General features: G+C 37.6%; 4 protein-coding genes across 10 annotated transcripts in view; 1 reads left to right on the top strand and 3 right to left on the bottom strand.

Moving 5' to 3' along the window:
* Nucleotides 1-189: 189 nt before the first annotated feature.
* Nucleotides 190-4,320, bottom strand: LOC122013585. The gene is made up of 4 exons (XM_042569842.1): nt 4,284-4,320; nt 2,691-3,080; nt 1,533-1,573; nt 190-1,443 (listed from the first exon to the last, which is right to left on the bottom strand). The coding sequence occupies exons 1-4, from the start codon at nt 4,318-4,320 to the stop codon at nt 529-531; spliced, it is 1,383 nt and encodes a 460-aa protein (XP_042425776.1). The 3' UTR covers nt 190-528.
* A 136-nt stretch (nt 4,321-4,456) lies between these two features.
* Nucleotides 4,457-8,880, bottom strand: LOC122016179 (rhamnogalacturonan I rhamnosyltransferase 1-like). 4 transcript variants are annotated; one of them, XM_042573405.1, is made up of 8 exons: nt 8,471-8,880; nt 7,645-7,712; nt 7,481-7,569; nt 7,061-7,223; nt 6,569-6,720; nt 5,342-5,546; nt 5,037-5,194; nt 4,457-4,963 (listed from the first exon to the last, which is right to left on the bottom strand). In XM_042573405.1, the coding sequence occupies exons 1-8, from the start codon at nt 8,739-8,741 to the stop codon at nt 4,696-4,698; spliced, it is 1,374 nt and encodes a 457-aa protein (XP_042429339.1). In that variant the 5' UTR covers nt 8,742-8,880; the 3' UTR covers nt 4,457-4,695. The 4 variants fall into 4 exon arrangements, with proteins under 4 accessions (XP_042429339.1, XP_042429338.1, XP_042429337.1 ...); XM_042573404.1 differs by having other exon boundaries at nt 6,569-6,855; nt 7,061-7,196; nt 8,471-8,879; XM_042573403.1 differs by having other exon boundaries at nt 6,569-6,855; nt 8,471-8,878.
* Nucleotides 8,881-10,198: 1,318 nt separating this feature from the next.
* On the top strand, nt 10,199-14,042 carry LOC122016181 (translation initiation factor eIF-2B subunit alpha-like). The gene is made up of 5 exons (XM_042573412.1): nt 10,199-10,679; nt 12,813-12,965; nt 13,042-13,183; nt 13,258-13,499; nt 13,652-14,042. The coding sequence occupies exons 1-5, from the start codon at nt 10,266-10,268 to the stop codon at nt 13,856-13,858; spliced, it is 1,158 nt and encodes a 385-aa protein (XP_042429346.1). The 5' UTR covers nt 10,199-10,265; the 3' UTR covers nt 13,859-14,042.
* A 387-nt stretch (nt 14,043-14,429) lies between these two features.
* LOC122016180 (20 kDa chaperonin, chloroplastic-like) overlaps nt 14,430-16,487 on the bottom strand; it is a 34,545-nt gene continuing 32,487 nt past the window's right edge. For all 4 annotated transcript variants that reach the window (XM_042573408.1, XM_042573409.1, XM_042573410.1 and 1 more), the window contains 2 exons: nt 14,853-14,930; nt 14,430-14,759 (listed from right to left, as the gene is read on the bottom strand). In XM_042573408.1, the coding sequence (XP_042429342.1) occupies nt 14,583-14,759; nt 14,853-14,930 (255 nt within the window). In that variant the 3' untranslated portion in view covers nt 14,430-14,582. The remainder of the gene's footprint in view (nt 14,760-14,852; nt 14,931-16,487) is intronic.

Genomic DNA, 16,487 nt, shown 5'->3' with positions numbered 1-16,487 from the left:
ACAAACTTAAACTGAGAAGTCAATAACATTTCAGTTTATTAACATATAAATAAATCAACTTAAACCAAACTTAAACTTGTAAAAATCAAATCAAATCAAACTTAGCAATCTTTCATTTTAACGATTTAATTCAATTTAGACTCGATTGAGTTTATCTTATCAAATAAGTTTAACCGCCACCAAACTTACTTGTTTACAACCCTTACAGACAACGTAGAAATGGTCAAAACACTTAACATGGTCTACAAGTGATATGCATACAAATAAACGGCCCGTGGCTAATCCATTAACTTAACTTGCTCTTTATGCAGATAACAGAAATACAATTCAGGTGAGCACACACACCCGCTAGACAAGCTCACCTGCACCAAGATCTCGAGAATGCAAATTTAAGAGCAAAACTACATAGCCGTCACTGAACAGAGAGCTTTTGCAGTAATTATGACTCTAAGCACTTCAACGAAACAACTTAGCTTCAGCATCTTATAAACCTGAGTTAGAACGTGTGGATGATGATGACAATGATAGTTATGACAATGATGATGATGAGCACCCAACGGCACCTTGTGCCTCTGATATTCTGCCGCGGGAAACAACTTGGATCCCATTTCTCTTCGGATCCTCGCTTTGTTTCTTGGTCAAATTTCCTTTCATAGATAGCTGCCTCTTGATATGGCTTTTACTCAATAAAACCATCCCACCGTGTTTTGGCGCATGTAAAGCGCCTTCCACACAATCACCCGCTTGCGCGCAGCTCCAAATTCTAGAAGGCCCTTCCCCAGGTGATTTCAACCTTCGAAATCCATTTTTCATTCGACAGCCAGCCCAGTTATCAGAAATATTTTCATGCAACTTTGAACAAAGTGGGCACGGGGGATCATGTTTGGATATCTTCGGGGTGGTTCGCTCTAAACATTCAGAATGATACACGTGCCAGCATGACAGAACACTTGCAGTTGGCAAATCTCCGCTGCAAACAATCCGGCGGGAGGACCATGGTGATCTCTGCGACAACCACCTCTCACATAGTCCGCATTTGGATAACTCGTGCAAAGAATTATGAGGACTAGATTTGGGTTCCAATAGTTCACAGATGTCCATGAAGTCAACATTGCCAGAGTTATCCCAATGCACTGGCTCCTTCTGGAGGACGCCACTGGTCTCTGATAAACCAAAAGAATGAAGTTCAGCCAGTGGTCTGATAAATCTATGATCAGTATGTAGACTGTTTCCAGAGATTGTCGAGAAAACATTACTGTTTCGTTCTTCACCTCCAGCAATGTGGTCTGGAACTGATAGAGGATGAATGGCCTTTGGCATGAAAAAGCGATGACTTGAGAAGCTGCAACCAGCAGAACCATGAGATTTTGATATAGCATCATATTCACTGCCATCTGAACGCGAGGAAAAGGAACCATTAAAGGATGGAAGCCCCAGTTTTCCCTGTAGATCAAAGGTAAGTCAATCCAGATCATTACATAAGAATCTTAGTTGCAATATATTCTTTGTATTCATAAGTGCGATCGAGATACCTCCACAAACCGTGGGATGACCAGTGGTCCAGATACTGGATCTGTTATATCAATGAAACAACTTTTGCTTGAGAATTCATTACCCACATTTGAGTTAAATTGTAATCAAACAGTGTAAAGATATGCTCATTGAGGCATTAAATTCTAAAATAAAATAAGTCAATGTAATTGTCAACTCAGGAACATTCCCAACCAAAGTACATAGTGAAGCTCCTGGTCATGCACCATATCTTGCAATTCTAGAGTTGCCTCTTAACTAAAATATGCTCACAGATGAAGTTTAAAATGCCTGTGAAAGGGTAAATTAATTTCGCTGATGACAACACATAACAGAAAGGCCAAAATGCATCTTTAATCGTTAACTGAGAGTACATGGTGAAACTCGTGGTCATGTAGCCATACCTTGTAATTCTAGGGTTACATCTAACCAAAAGACGTGCACAAATGGAGTTTCAAATGTGAAATCTCTAGTAAAAGGTCAAAACAATTTAAATTTCCTTGATGACAGAACAGATAATAAGAGAAAGGCCAAATCCGACACTTAATCCTTTTAGAAAATGTCAAACGATGGCCCCTTTGAAATTGAAAAAAAAAAGAGAACCAGGAAACTGACACCATTCCATCAAATCCATGTTAGTCCCAATGTGCAATTAAAAATATAAAAATGCATGTTTTGATATCAGTATATAGATTATCCTAAGTGGGTAGACAAACTAGAATAGCTAAACGATAACATCTTCCATTGAGTTTCCTATAAAATGCCAATTGCCAATATGCTGTCTAATCAAGTGCATGTGATAGATAAGAACCAAATTTTTACAAGTAGAATAATGAGCAAATTCAAAGAGACACCCATCAAATCCAAGCTTGACTATTTGTTCTTTTCAACTTTTAGCCAAGAATTTATCTTTAAAATGGGAATGATTGAACTCTCTGCATAATTCATAATGTCCCAAAGAATACAATATTGTTCCATTTGCACAAATATTGTTAATCAACATGCAAACCAAGTATATAAGCTGCAAATTTGAACTCTATGAAAATAACCATACAGACTTCCACACAGTCAGAGTTGACCTTTGTGAAGTCTAAAGAAATTTATTCATAAAATCATCGATTTCCAATATAAATGAAAGAGGAATCCAAGTTTCAGCTTACCTCTGATGTATTCCTCAATGCTGGCTCCTTGTGTAACTGGGGGTCTCAAATGATAGTTTTGGAAGCTATCAGAAGGGCTACTGGTGCATGAAAGAGCACCGTCAGAGACAGAGAACTGATGATTAGCAAATGACTCATTCCTTTCCCAACTCCTGGAACTTTTGTCATTCAACGAAATGGAAGATCCACAGTGCACAACTCTATCATCACCTTGTGAGCCAAAAGAAAACCCCTCTGCACGAAATCGATAGTCCCATCTTGTTGACAAGGGCGGCGAGAAACTTGAGCTTGTTGGCCAAAATGGTTCATTGCATCCCACCGACCACTCTCTACTTGTAGCCCGAGAACCGTGTGGCCTAGCGGCCACACAACAAAGCGCCCCTATCTTAGCTACAACTTAAAAACCCCTACTCTCAACTTACAACCAATTAAAACCAAAAATCACTGCAAGCGCACCGTACCTGCATGTTCTATCAAGAACAATCTACAAAAATATGTGATTAAAAAAAAAAAAAATCAAAGCCCTTGTGTTTCTCGAAGTACCAACTCCGACCCTGAAGTAGTGGTTCCTGACCTTTGCGGTTGTTCAGAACTTTAAATCACGAAGAGCAGGGGGCGAATCGCCCAAATTCACCACCTAAAGCGAAAAAAAACGATCTTTACAACGAGAGAATCTTTAAAAAGCCCAGAGGAAACAACCGGAAGAAGCACAGGTAGACAAACTAAAAAAACCCGATAAAAACTTTTATGCAGATGATGATTCATCGAGTTTCTATGAACAGCAACCGAATCTTACAAGTCAAGAAAACACTAAAAAAAACAAATTCCCCCCCCTAGTGATTCCAAGAGAGTAACTTACAGAGATTTAGCCCCAACAAATGGTGCATCACTGGGAAGAAAGAATGGACGGGAGCGGATTCGCAGTCGGAGAGGGTACAAAAGCCCTAACGTGGGTTTCCGGTGAGGAGGAGAAAGGGATTGTCGGACTCATAGCGATGAGGATCTGTCGGACTCGTAACCATGAGAGAGTGAAGTAAATAATTTTCCACTAATACCCTCGGGCCTCCGGGTAATTATAGCTTAAAGAATTTATTTTTTCGGCCGTTATTTTTCTTTTATTTTATTTTTTAAAATGTTTCGCTGAATTTTTTTTTAATATATATATACACACACATAAATTTTAATTTGAAAAAAAAAATTATCTCAAATTAATTTCCAAATATGACATTTTAAATTTGTTTATGTTAATAGAGACAAACATTTAATTTGTTGATTGATCCGTCTAAGTCAATTTCTTAATCAACTTAACTCACCAATTGATTAACTAAACCCGATCTATGATTATTCTATGAATAAGTCTGGCTTAAGTTTCTCAACGCACATAACTTATATATTAGATTTTATCTTCCTCAATTTAACTTGTCACCAAATGAATATGCTGCGAGACAGTTTGTCTTCTTCTAGCTGTTGTCAGTATTGAACTAACTTCATCACGCCAAATCAAACTCCACAAGCTGCTGTAACACCGCCTCAATGCTAATGTTTCAGATATCTTATACGCCTTCTCCATTCTTCATTGACCCTCCAAGTTACCATCAACACTAGCACCTTGCAGAGTTACAAACTCCATGTATATCTTATGAAATTTCTTGCACAACTTAACACAAACAAAACCTAAGATTCCGAGAACGATTTAACTTATTTTGAAAAAACATGCCTTGATTATGGGTAAAAGTTTTTTAAAATGTAATCCATAGATCTTCGAATGAGAATAAATTTAAAACACTCAATAACCTTAATTTTTAAATAACCAAGTAGCTTACAGTGAAACAAGAAAGAATGTGGCATTACAAATTAACTAATAAACAAAAGAACAAAGGCTATTAAACAAAGAAACAATAACAACAGAACATCTATGGTAGGCCTATAAAGGCCTACAAAGGCATGAAGGGAATGGCTAAACTTTTCTTTAAGAGAAGGCTAATAAGTTGCAGGGTATCTGTTTTCATCTCGATGAGTTTGACTGGTAAGGTACATTAAGGCACTCCTTTGCATTGGTTAGGCATTCGTGCGGGTTAGCATAGAAGTAATCTTCCTCTTTAGGTTTGTTGATGAGAACTTTTCGACAGATTGGCTGTCCAAGACTCCCATTAACAACTTGTTTCACTGAAGATGCAAACTCATCCCATGGAAGTGTTTTGTTGTTATGCATATCAAGAAGCTTAACCAATTTTCTGCGGTCCAGCAAGATAGTTTTCTGAAACCCAAGGTACCTACCAATGCCAAAATCCGGGAAATGAAACTAATTGACAACACAGAAAAAATGGAAAAGGAGAAAAGTGTTACCTTCGATGCCCCTCAACAACTTTGGCCATATTTCCATCATATGTTGGGATGAAAGTGTCGCTCGCCAACGAAACCATATAATCAAGTGCAGCCATTTTGGATGAGTGATTTTGGAACTGCTGCAGATCTTCTGAATTAAGCAACATCTCCTTTTTAACCTGCAGATTGGGTGTATCATAGAGCTTCAAAGTTCTGGACTAAGAGAATTAAGTAGAACAGAGATCATAGATCGGTATCATGCCTCAACCTGAATTTGGTAGCTAAAGAAAAAGTGAAGCAGCATTGTAAACGGGAAATGGTCTTACGAGATTGGGAAATTCTGCACGCAAAACTGATAGCCTCTTTTCCCCACCGTAAATCTCACCAGAGGCGATGTATATTACAGTGTCTTTGTCAAAGCCCAATGCTTTGAGAATAAGGGTGGTTTCCTCAGGTGTAAGTGGGCACAAGCCTTGCAGTCTCTTGGCTGTGGAATTTATCTCTTTTTCTCGCCACCAAGGATAGGCATACCTGAAAAGTGTAGAAGTTAGTTTCAAGTATGTACAACTATATAATGCTGTTTACAAGAATAAAATGAATCTGCTGTACCTGACGACAGAAACCTTATCATGAAATATCAAAATTTCAAAAACCTTCTGTCATTAAGAACAACAGTTTGGCAATGCCATCATAGATGAAATCATAGTTTCATCTATGATTGGGTACAAGTATAGTTTAGGTTTAATAGAGATGAGAATAATGAGATTCAGTGTGGGGTTATTGGGAAATACAAATAAAAAATGTTACCATGGGAGGAGTAATTAGTGTAACTCTAACAGAGTATGAAATACAGTCAAATGAGCTAAACTTCAAATATGTTTACCATTCTATAGTCTAATTATTGAAATCATGAAATGATAGGAGTTGAGAGTGTGAAGGAATAGATGGAAACTAAAAACTTCAGTTAATGTAATTAAATTTAAAAGTGATTTAAGAGATTCAAATATTACAATGATACAGTTTTACCAAATGTTTAATGGAAGGATACGAATGATAGGGGCTATCCCGATAATTGTTGAGAACAGTAGAGTTTACCCAAATTATTGATATACAATAAGTATATAGGTAATTCCACAAAATAGAGCATAGCTTCAGTAGTAGATAAGTGTTGCTAGAATATATAAATGAAAAAGGTGAATCCACAAAATGGTAGCACTGGTCTTCTTGAATTCTCCAATTGTAAGTTATGTAACATACCCTGAATTAGTACAAAATTTTTGAAGACCTTTGTTTTTTTTTCTTTTTTCCTTTCCTTATTCTCTGTGAGAAGAAAGAACTATATATAAAAAGAAAGTTAACTTTTGCAATTTACCAGTTATTTGTTAAATACCATAATTTGATTTACAACAGTATGCTAACTTGTAATGAAAAAACCCAAAATGCCATAGGAAGACATAACAACATATTTTACAAAGCCTAAAACTTCAGCGGTGAAGAATCAACAAAATGTGAATTAGTTACAAGAAGATCAAAGAGGTTTTATTGTTGTGTACCTTAATCTTTTAAGCTCTTCAGCTTCTTTCTCAGAACAATCATGAGTGCAACCAGAAAAGGCCAGCATGTCCATTTCATATCTCAAATGTAAGGTAACAAAGGATCCCTTCCCTCGAAGAATCTGAACCAACTTGTTTCCCAATGTCATGATCTGAGGAGAAAATTTCAGCGCATGATAGTTTACACGGCATCTAAGCTTCTGGAGCTCAAAAGCAAGATTGTTTGCTAATCGTGCATCCGTTTTATTAAAATGAATCACATTAAACTTGTTGAACAGTGGCAAAATCTGCAGCATAAGAACAAACAAGAGACAACACAAGAATAATAAATTCCCACATAACAGCCGAGCAATTTGCAAGAACACAGACAAGAGACAAGAAACACAGAGCCCTAGTTCCTTACTCTGGCAAAAATGATCAAGTCATTCATGTTAGCATTTCAAGTAACAGAACAAAATGTCAATATAATAAACTATGAAAAGATGTCCGCACCTGTTGTATGTAGTATTTCTCATCTGACCAACTCACTGGGCGCATCATAAAAAACTGGCTTGAAGCATTTCTATTTATGCTATTTGGCAGCTTTTTAATTATTCGCACTTCGTCTTTCAGTGATTTGATGAAATACCTCACATCAAAGATATCATCAAAATTACTGAAATTAGACGACAGGAATATATTAGGACCACGAAAAAGAAAAAGGATGATAAGAAACAACAACAGGATAATCTATAAGTTATACAGAGCACTGGACAAGTATATAAGTTAGTGCCAATGTATGAAGAAATGAATATTTGATATCCTGGTGTCTCCACTTTTCAATTAATTGACACTAAACGGCAAGCTCAGCGGTTGGTTCTTGTAGTTCTGAATTAGCATGCACTTTGGATGCGAAATAGGGATGAACAGTACCTTGGGTCAGCCCAAAATGAATTCTTGTCCAGTTCCGGGACCACTAGTGTTAGGTTCAGTAAGCGAGCCACCATCACCATGTCACATATCTGAAAACCAAATACCATAATTTCAATACTTGCCCTTGGCAGATGTCCACAACTTTGAGAAGGAATTATACCAACCGCTGCACGCATTTGGTTCAAGCCACCATTGCATGATAGTTTTAGATAGCCGTTGCTTGTATAATTTCCTGAAAGTGGTTAGATTTTGCAGACATCACACTCTAGAAGATAGACAAGTTAAAATGCCAATTTATTTAACTTCGGTTCTAAAATAATGGGTTATTATTATACTCGGTCTGTTTCAAAACCAAATATAGTTTGTAAATAATTTGTGCTTGAATGGCATGGAAAATCATGTTCAACCATCAAGCACCTGTGTTTATAAATCTAAGCCTATCTGATGCCATTCATATTCAAGCAAAACTAAAATACAACGGAGGAATCATTAAAACATCTTCTGTGGATCAAGAACTATGATTAAAATAAGGAACAGTGAAACACAAGGGAATCATCCCTGCAGACAAAAATCTTCCAAGCAATGAGTACAGGAGGAAAATAAATCAACTGCATCAAAAAATATTCTTTGCGTTGGTATTAGCAGCTCCAAAACTCAAGCTATTGGATATATGCCTTGTCTACCATGCGAAGCAGAAGATCAAAAGGCAAAGATTGAGAGTATACCAAAATAGATAGTACATCTCATCTACTTGTTCTAGGTATTAATTCATTATCCGTCTAGTGTCCGCTTACAAGTGCATTGATCGTCAGCAAAATAGTTTCTTTATTCGCGAATCTTTTTTGTACCACTCATTAGGGGATAAAAGAATGGTGAAATCTATTATCTTTTTCTCCTAAGACACCTACCCCGCAACAGTCCAAAAGGAAAAAAGAAATATTTGTATGGTTTGCCGAAACAACATTGCACAAAAAAGATAGGGCTACATACTCGACTGTAGCCCTGGTGATGGAGGTGTGAGCGGCGGAGGAGCTGAACTCGATCCAACACCGGCGACGTCGTCCCTGAGGACAAGGAAAAACCGCGCGGGATTCCAACTCTGCCAGAGACGCCCATAGGCAAGGAGCTGGATCAGGCACGTCCAGAGGAGGACGCAACCGCACGCGGTCACGAACCACGCCTGCCGTCGCACCCGCGCCGTCATCGCGGCTCTCGCCTGAGGCAGCCCGCTGACCTCAACCGCGATGGTGCCCTCCGACATCGCGCCGCCACCTCATTAGAATCGGAAGGCACGAACCCTAAATCGCAATATCCATCTCCAAGTATCGATCTTTTCAGGTTTCAGGATCGAAATAAAAGGGAAGAGAAGAGATTCCCACCAAAGGAAATAAAATTACTTATTAGGCATAACGAGGAAGAAGACGGAAATTTTGCCATTTTGAAATTAATTTTATAATATATATGAGTTCTTAGAATAATAATTTAGTACATTTTAATTAAGAACATTATATTATTTACTGTGTTTTTGTTATATTTGTTAATATTCTAAAATGACATTTAAATAATAAAAATACAAAAAAGAAAAATGGAGGATCATCTTGTCTGAAAGTCGAAGAGACGGAAAGCTGAAGATGTGACGTTCACGTCAACTTCCTATGAACTCCGTGCGGACCTGTAATACAAACTACGTTAGTGCTGAGACAGGGAAGGGATCCTCGATGTTGGCCCTCCGACACTCAAATCAGTCACCGGCAATGAGGAATGAAGTGGAGTAACAAAAAGACTATAGCACAAACAGTAAATATCGCATACCTCCAATTATGCTTGGACCCCTTTATATAGGGCTACGGTAGCGCACGTGTACGCTTCCCAAAGTGAGCGCGCTTATCAAAGCTTTTTCTGAAAAAACTGATCAGTAAAGTGTCCTTGACACAGTACCTTAACGGGCTGAGCATATCTCTAAAGTAACAGTGGAAACTTCCGTCGTACGATCTTCTGGCAGTCCATGCCCGATATCGACGGCACAAATTCCCAAAAGGATATCATTAGATATCATCAGGAGTGTACTTCTAGGCCGAGCAAATTGATCGCTCGGCCTTAATTCTACCACTCTGATGTCCCATCCGGTCAGCCACAGCCTCGTTGTTCCTAAGTGCGTGTTTGCTCGACCGAAGGTTCATTTTGCTATTGTCGAAGCTTGATGTCAAGCCGAGCGAGGCAGCCGCTCGGCTGAAGCATGTTGCCAGGCCGAGCGGGATAGCCGCTCGGTCGAAGTCAAACTCTGCACATCAATTCATGTTGTCTTGCCGAGCGGGGTGGTCGCTCGACTTCTGCATACTCTCCCTTAGTGTCGATTATTTGATTGCTCCCTGCGTCGAAGATGACGGCGGGTCATAGCCTTCTCTCCAATTGAGACATGCTTTGCCCGACCGATCGATGTCATCTATGTTTTGACCGCTTTGAATTTGATCTCCATCGTGATAACGGAGGCGGGGGCCTTCATCATCACCGCATCATAGGAGAAAACAAAATGAAAATGTGTCTGTGATAGATCTGAAAAAGAAACTTAAAAATAAAAATAAATAAATATCCCTTAAACTAATTCTAAAAAAGCTAAATAAATATTTTTTTTAAAAAAAACTAATAAATTATAAAAATTGATGATGCGTTATTTAAAAAAAAAACAAAGAGTGAAGAAGAAGAAGAATATAAGAACTTAAAACCATAATCGAATAGAATCAGATGCGGATTGAAAGCTAAAAAGGGTAGAAAGCAGGGGAGCAAAATGTGGGGGCGAACGGCTTCCTTCATCCTCGACAAGAACAATCTCAGCCAGTTTCCTTCCCCCTATTCCTCGCCCTCGGAATCCTCCTCCATGGATCGCTCTAACCCTAGGCCCGGCATCTCCGCCTACTACCAGACCCGCGCGGAGCACCACGTCACCAGTGACTGGCTCGCTCAGGCCCATGCTGCGCTCCTGAAGGAGGAGGAGGAGGAGGGGGATCTGCCACCATCTGCCCCTGGATCCATCGTGAAACCCTTCAGCGTCATCGACGAATTTAACCACTGGCGGAAGAAGCCCGACCTCGCCGAGGCCGTCGCCGCCATCATGGCCCTCGCCGCCGTCATCCGATCCAGTGAGGCGACCACCATGATGGAGCTTGAGATCGAGCTCAAGAAAGCTTCCGATACTCTAAAGGTAGGATCTTGGTTGCACGTCCTCTTGTTCCAGTACATTAAACAGCGTTCTATGATTCTATTGGTTCCTACTTTCTAGGGTTTTGCTTGCACGTTTGGAAAGATGTTAATCTTTATGTTATTGCTGATATTTTTATCTCACAACCCAGAAGAATTACTAATTCCTTACACAGTTCACTTTCGAACCGATCTCTAACGATCTTTCTTTCTTTGATAAGTTTGGACTGGACAATCTCTTTTTTTCAGTTTCTAAAACATTTCTGTCTTCCTTCCTTTAGCGGCTTCCTTAAAATATTTTTGTAGAATCCCTACTAATGAGTGAATCACATCTTTGCTGATATTTTTTTTTGTTTTGGGTGACTATTTTTTGGGCTAGGTTTATTCACATTGATTATATTAATGCAAAATTATCATCTTTTTTCTCTAAGCTATGTGGGTATTTTTGTTCAACCTCAGTAGTGTTTATGCATTTTTTTTTTCCAAATTGGATCACTCCCTTATGTTTTCCTTTTTATAAATAGTTCTCACTCATTTTCTCAATCTTCATACTGATTACAAACTTCTTGGCATAGCATCATTTAGTTGACAAAGCTGCTCGTCACTTAAGTTAGGATATTTAATTGACAAAGTTGCTCGTCACTTAGTGAAGTTAGGATATTTAGTTGACGAAGTTGCTGGTGCAAAATAATCAATATCAATTTCTTAATTAGCAAAAGTAGGCTTAATTGCAGTGATGTAAGATAATCAATAAAAGCATAAGCTATAATTAAGAATATTCAGTAGGATAAACAAAGAAACAGTTTAGAGTATACAACCCGGTTACCCAGGCTTGATCCGACCCTCTCCCTCTAAGTATACAACCTGTGATGCCTCTATTACTGATTCGACTACACAATAAGGTCTATCGTGCACCCTTTCAATGTTGAGCCTCGTCTGAGTATATATGATTTAAAAATTGAAACGAAAGAAGAATGAATGGGAAAAAAAAAGGCATTAGAGTTCTTGAGGAAGAGACTTTAAGCATTGGGAGTGGCCTTTCTTTTTAGAGGGCAATTGCTTTGAGGTGCACATTGACAAAGGTTGTCTCTTCTAGAGATGTGCCCTTTTAATAATAAAAATTCAAAAGACAATATAAAAAAATTGAAATATAATTTTAGCTCTTATAGCTTTGATAGTTTAAAGATTACCAAGTTAGGTGTTACTTTTTCTGATGGCTTGATCAGTAGAAATACAATATAAAAAAAATTCAATTATAATTTTAGCTCTTATAGCTTTGATAGTTTAAAGATTACCAAGTTAGGTTACTTTTTCTGATGGCTTGATCAGTAGAAGTATCTCTCTCTCTCTCTCTCTCTTCTTGACCATAAGGTGATCCCGCACCCCATTGGATGTGACGTCACATGGAATGTGAAACTATTCTCCATTTTAGGACGGGAGTAAAAGGTTAGCTCCTCCCAACAATGTTGTTAATGTTGTTATATGGGATCTGAATTCCCACACATTGGTGATGAGTCCTTTGGTTTTGTTTTTCTTTTTATAAATAATTCTCCTTGAATTTCTTAGCCTTTAGTCAAACTACAAACTTCTAGGTGTAGTTTCTGGACTTACGATATTTTGGTGATGAAGCTGTTTGTGCAAAACATAAACAATCAAATAAAATTATTCAAGAGGAACAAAAAAAAATAGTTTAGAGAAATATAACCTAGAGGCAAGCTGAAGCTCACAATCCTAAGGTGTCATTCTGGTTTCATCCAGTGTTCTCGCCTTGAGGATACTACCATCAACTGGCGATGCCCCTATTGTCAACATGACAGCATATTGAGACATGTCACGGACTCTTAAAGTGTCGTGCAACGTCTAAGTATATATAGGTCTCTTTAATAATAAAAAATTAGGATTAAATGATAATAAAAATATTATTGAAATATTGTTTTTGAGTTTTTATAGATAAAGACATTAATAAAAGCAGCTTCAATAGTTTAACATTACTACATTTTGTGATGGCCTAATCGACAGAATCAATTTTATTTTTCAGTCTGATCTAATGTTGCAGACAAAAAGACCTTATAATTGTTGTTTCCATTGCTGGATTACTTGCTTGAAATTATAACTAACAGATATGCCGGTATCTCAGTCTTGGGATGCAACTTCCATTTCACTATCAGCTGGTTGTGATCTCTTTATGCGATATGTTACCCGAACTTCTGCCCTTGAATATGAGGACTTTCATGCTGCAAAGCTTCGCTTGATTGAACGAGGGGAAAAATTTGGTGAGATTTCCATGAAGGTAGGTGATTGCCCGTGTTTCTTTTGTGATTTTACCCGTATGTCATAAAAACTAAGTTTGACTTTAAATATGCAAGGCACGCCGCACAATTGCCCTGCTTAGCCAAGATTTTATATTGGATGGCTGCACAATATTAGTTCATGGCTTTTCAAGAGTGATATTAGAAGTTTTGAAGCTGGCAGTTTCGAATAGAAAACTATTCACAGTCTTCTGCACAGGTCCTTTATAAAACATTTCATAACTGGGATCTTGGGACACTTAAACAAAAACTCATGTGTTCTTTATGTTTCAGAGGGTAGACCTGATGGAACTGGATTGAAGTTATCCAAAGAACTCGCTGCACTAGGCATTCCTGTTAAACTTCTTATTGATTCTGCCGCCGCATATGTAATGGATGAGGTTGACATGGTATTAGTTGGAGCTGATGGAGTTGTTGAGAGTGGAGGCATTATTAACATGATGGGAACATATCAAATTGCGATAGTGGCGCATAGCATGGATAAACCTGTTTATGTGGCTGCTGAAAGTTACAAGGTATACTTTTCCTCTTAATCATTATGTCAAAATTCTTATGAATCTATGAATGCATATACAAACATAGAACTTCAACTCGTTTGCAAGGCAGAATAACCATTGAACTCAAAAAGCTTTTACGACGATACTATTTTTATTGTGATGATCTGCAGTTTGCACGGCTGTATCCATTGGATCAGAAGGACATGGAACCTGCACTTCGTCCGATCAACTTTGGCGTCCCTGTTCCACCAGATGTAGAAGTCGAAACATCTGCTAGGGATTACACCCCGCCTCAGTACCTCACACTGCTCTTCACTGACCTTGGCATTCTTACTCCGTCTGTTGTGAGTGATGAGCTTATTCAGCTCTACCTTTAAGCGCCATGGCAATTATAACTTGCTCTGAGGTAATGCTATAAGCTTGTCAAATAAAAAGGGGAAATTTGTGCTAATTCCCTTTCTTTCTTTCTTTCGTTTTTTTCCTCCTTCCTTCGTAATTGACTCTTCCTTGAGAAATTTTGTGCATCGACTACTTGTATATGGATAAAAGCCAGTTTGTTCATCTCCCTAGCATTCTCGATAACAGAACTATTCACTGCTTGATTGTAACTCCTTTGTAATACGAAGTCATAGATGCCAAACATCATGCGAAGGTGGGTATTGTTAGCGTCGAGTTGCAGGTTCGAAAGTTGAAGAACACATGATCTAGACTGGGTCAGAAATATCTGATCATAAAAGAACGAGGGGTGATGTTCGGCTGGTTGATACCACCAAAGTTAAATTTTTAAAGATAATAATAGTAAGATTAAGTTTGCCAAAAGTGCACGTAACAAATTGAGCAAAACAAGTTAGGAGCAAACATGGTTCTTCGATAAATTCCAAATATAACACATCCTAAAAGTTCACTAAAATTAGATGCTCCTTTGCAAAATGCTAATAGAACTTCAGATTGCTTCAAAATGTTCCCAGCAATTTTAAAGAAATGATAGGTTGTATACAAATTAGTTTTAACTAAATAATATAAATCTTAAAGCCATGGTTGGAGAATAATCTCAGAACAGGATATTAGATTCAATAAAATTAATGTTGGCGCAAGACTAGCCTACGAAGAGAGGGATGCCATCACGTCTGATGCTCTCAGAACAATGAATTCTGCACCGTCGCTGCTTTTGAACTCACTTCCAGCATACTTGGAAAACATGACGGTGCTCCCAGCTTCGAGTTTCAATGGTGTTCTATTGCCTTCTGGATCTAAATTGCCAGGGCCCACGGCAATCACCTGCTCGATCAGGATGACTTTAGGCTTTAACATTCTGGCTAAATCAATGTAAACTTAGCATTAAGTTATGTTTCTTAAGATTGACAATCTCACCGTCCCCACCGAAGGCTTCTCCTTTGTGGCCTGAGTTAGCAGTAAACCGCCAGCAGTTTTCTCTTCCGCTTCTGCCACCTACGGAAAGGAAATAGCTAAATGGTATGGCTTGCTTGCAGCAATTGATGCTTCTTAGGAAACATGAAAATATCGTAAGCTCCACCGATGGAATAGCGAGAATGAAAACACTTATTTGCGGGAAATTATGAATCTTGATTATCTAAAAGGAATCAACTTTTAAATCTGATGGTATACCTACTAAAGAGGATATACTAGCCCTATCAAAACTTAAACACTAAAAGTTCGGATACAGAATCCAAAACTGGTTTAGCACAATCTACTGAACTCATTGTCAGTAATAAAACACAACTTTATGGAAAATTGGACTCTCTTCATAAAATACTCGAGGAAATCAAGAAAATGAACAAACTTAAATTTGAAAACACTCAATACTAATAAGCTTTAGAATATGCCAAACAATTTTCTATGACAAAAGAAGACGGTTTGACTGACAATCAAATAGCACTTGCATATGAATTCCACAAAATTCTTTGTTAGAAACTAGGTTACTCTCCCTAGAAAAACAAAATTCAGGAAATAGTCAAAACACCAAATGAACTTAACAAGAACGGAGCCTTTTACTGACTCCTCACAAACAGTCAGAGAGAGGCCAACAGAATCAAACACAACTTCTTGACTAGGTAGTTAAATGAATTAAATCCTAGGTGATTATATAGCCTAGAAATACTAAGGTTTGGTTTATAAATTTTTTATTTTCATTTTCTAAGAAAGTAAAAAACATTGTTTGTTTTCTAAAAAAAGAGAGATCATTTTATGAGAAAATAGAAAATATCTAAAAGTCATTTTCTAAGAAAAGGATAACACGTGTTTTTTAGAAAATGAAAATAGAAACCAAACGCACTCTAAACTTCTCAACTGCTGTGTATAGACACCATAGAGAAGAAGCTCTTCATCTCCCAAATGAAGTAAAACTTAATTTAATGACTGAAACATCAACTAGAACTTTATACAATCATCGACACAAACATCCATTTAGGATTAATTGAATATGGACTTAGAGGACTTATGACTCTCGATTAAAAATCAATCATAGGACTTGTAGAAGTTGATATGAATAATATCATTATTAAAGACTTTGTCAGACATTAAAGTACATATCCAAGCAAAAGGATATGGTCAGTTCCAAGATGACAATCTTCAGTTAGATATCATCTATTTGGGGAAAACAATGAATCATATTCATAATCATTTTAAAATTATGGTTACTGATATGATTGAAACACTTACTACAAAAGAAATATGCTTTCTAAAACCTGGAGAACATAACTCAGAGGTTTTAGAATGGAACATAAATCTAAATAATCCTGATACAACATTAAAACCCACGACTTCGATCATGTATAAAAACAGAAATGAGAAACTTTCTATTAGATTTTCAGAATTGATGCCTTCTACATCTCAAATTGAAGAAAATATAGAAGATGATAATTTAAATCTAATGTTTCTACAAGATGAAGATCCTTTCAGTATTCTTAGAAATTTGGGAAAAAGACTTAGTAGTAAGTCGGTCAGAGAGTTTAAGTGTGAATTGTCTGTGTGTAGACAATGAATGTG

The sequence above is a fragment of the Zingiber officinale genome, chromosome 8B, assembly GCF_018446385.1.
Source record: "Zingiber officinale cultivar Zhangliang chromosome 8B, Zo_v1.1, whole genome shotgun sequence".
Lineage (NCBI taxonomy): Eukaryota > Viridiplantae > Streptophyta > Magnoliopsida > Zingiberales > Zingiberaceae > Zingiber > Zingiber officinale.
The sequence above is the reverse complement of the archived record's forward strand: the minus strand, read 5'-3'. Positions and strand labels throughout refer to the sequence as shown.

Excerpts from the sequence above, each read along its gene's own strand:
- LOC122013585 (XM_042569842.1), bottom strand. The coding sequence starts at position 4,320 with ATGGAGTTTGTAACTCTGCAAGGTGCTAGTGTTGATG. Across the intron at positions 3,081-4,283 it reads GCAAGGTGCTAGTGTTGATG|CTAAGATAGGGGCGCTTTGT; the intron begins GTAACTTGGAGG and ends TTTAAGTTGTAG. Across the intron at positions 1,574-2,690 it reads CATTGAGGAATACATCAGAG|ATCCAGTATCTGGACCACTG; the intron begins GTAAGCTGAAAC and ends TTGATATAACAG.
- LOC122016179 (XM_042573403.1), bottom strand. The coding sequence starts at position 8,741 with ATGTCGGAGGGCACCATCGCGGTTGAGGTCAGCGGGCTGCCTCAGGCG. Across the intron at positions 7,713-8,470 it reads ATCACCAGGGCTACAGTCGA|GAAATTATACAAGCAACGGC; the intron begins GTATGTAGCCCT and ends AACCACTTTCAG. Across the intron at positions 7,570-7,644 it reads TGAACCAAATGCGTGCAGCG|ATATGTGACATGGTGATGGT; the intron begins GTTGGTATAATT and ends TTTGGTTTTCAG.
- LOC122016181 (XM_042573412.1), top strand. The coding sequence starts at position 10,266 with ATGTGGGGGCGAACGGCTTCCTTCATCCTCGACAAGAACAATCTCAGC. Across the intron at positions 12,966-13,041 it reads TTGGTGAGATTTCCATGAAG|GCACGCCGCACAATTGCCCT; the intron begins GTAGGTGATTGC and ends TAAATATGCAAG. Across the intron at positions 13,184-13,257 it reads ATTCACAGTCTTCTGCACAG|AGGGTAGACCTGATGGAACT; the intron begins GTCCTTTATAAA and ends TTTATGTTTCAG.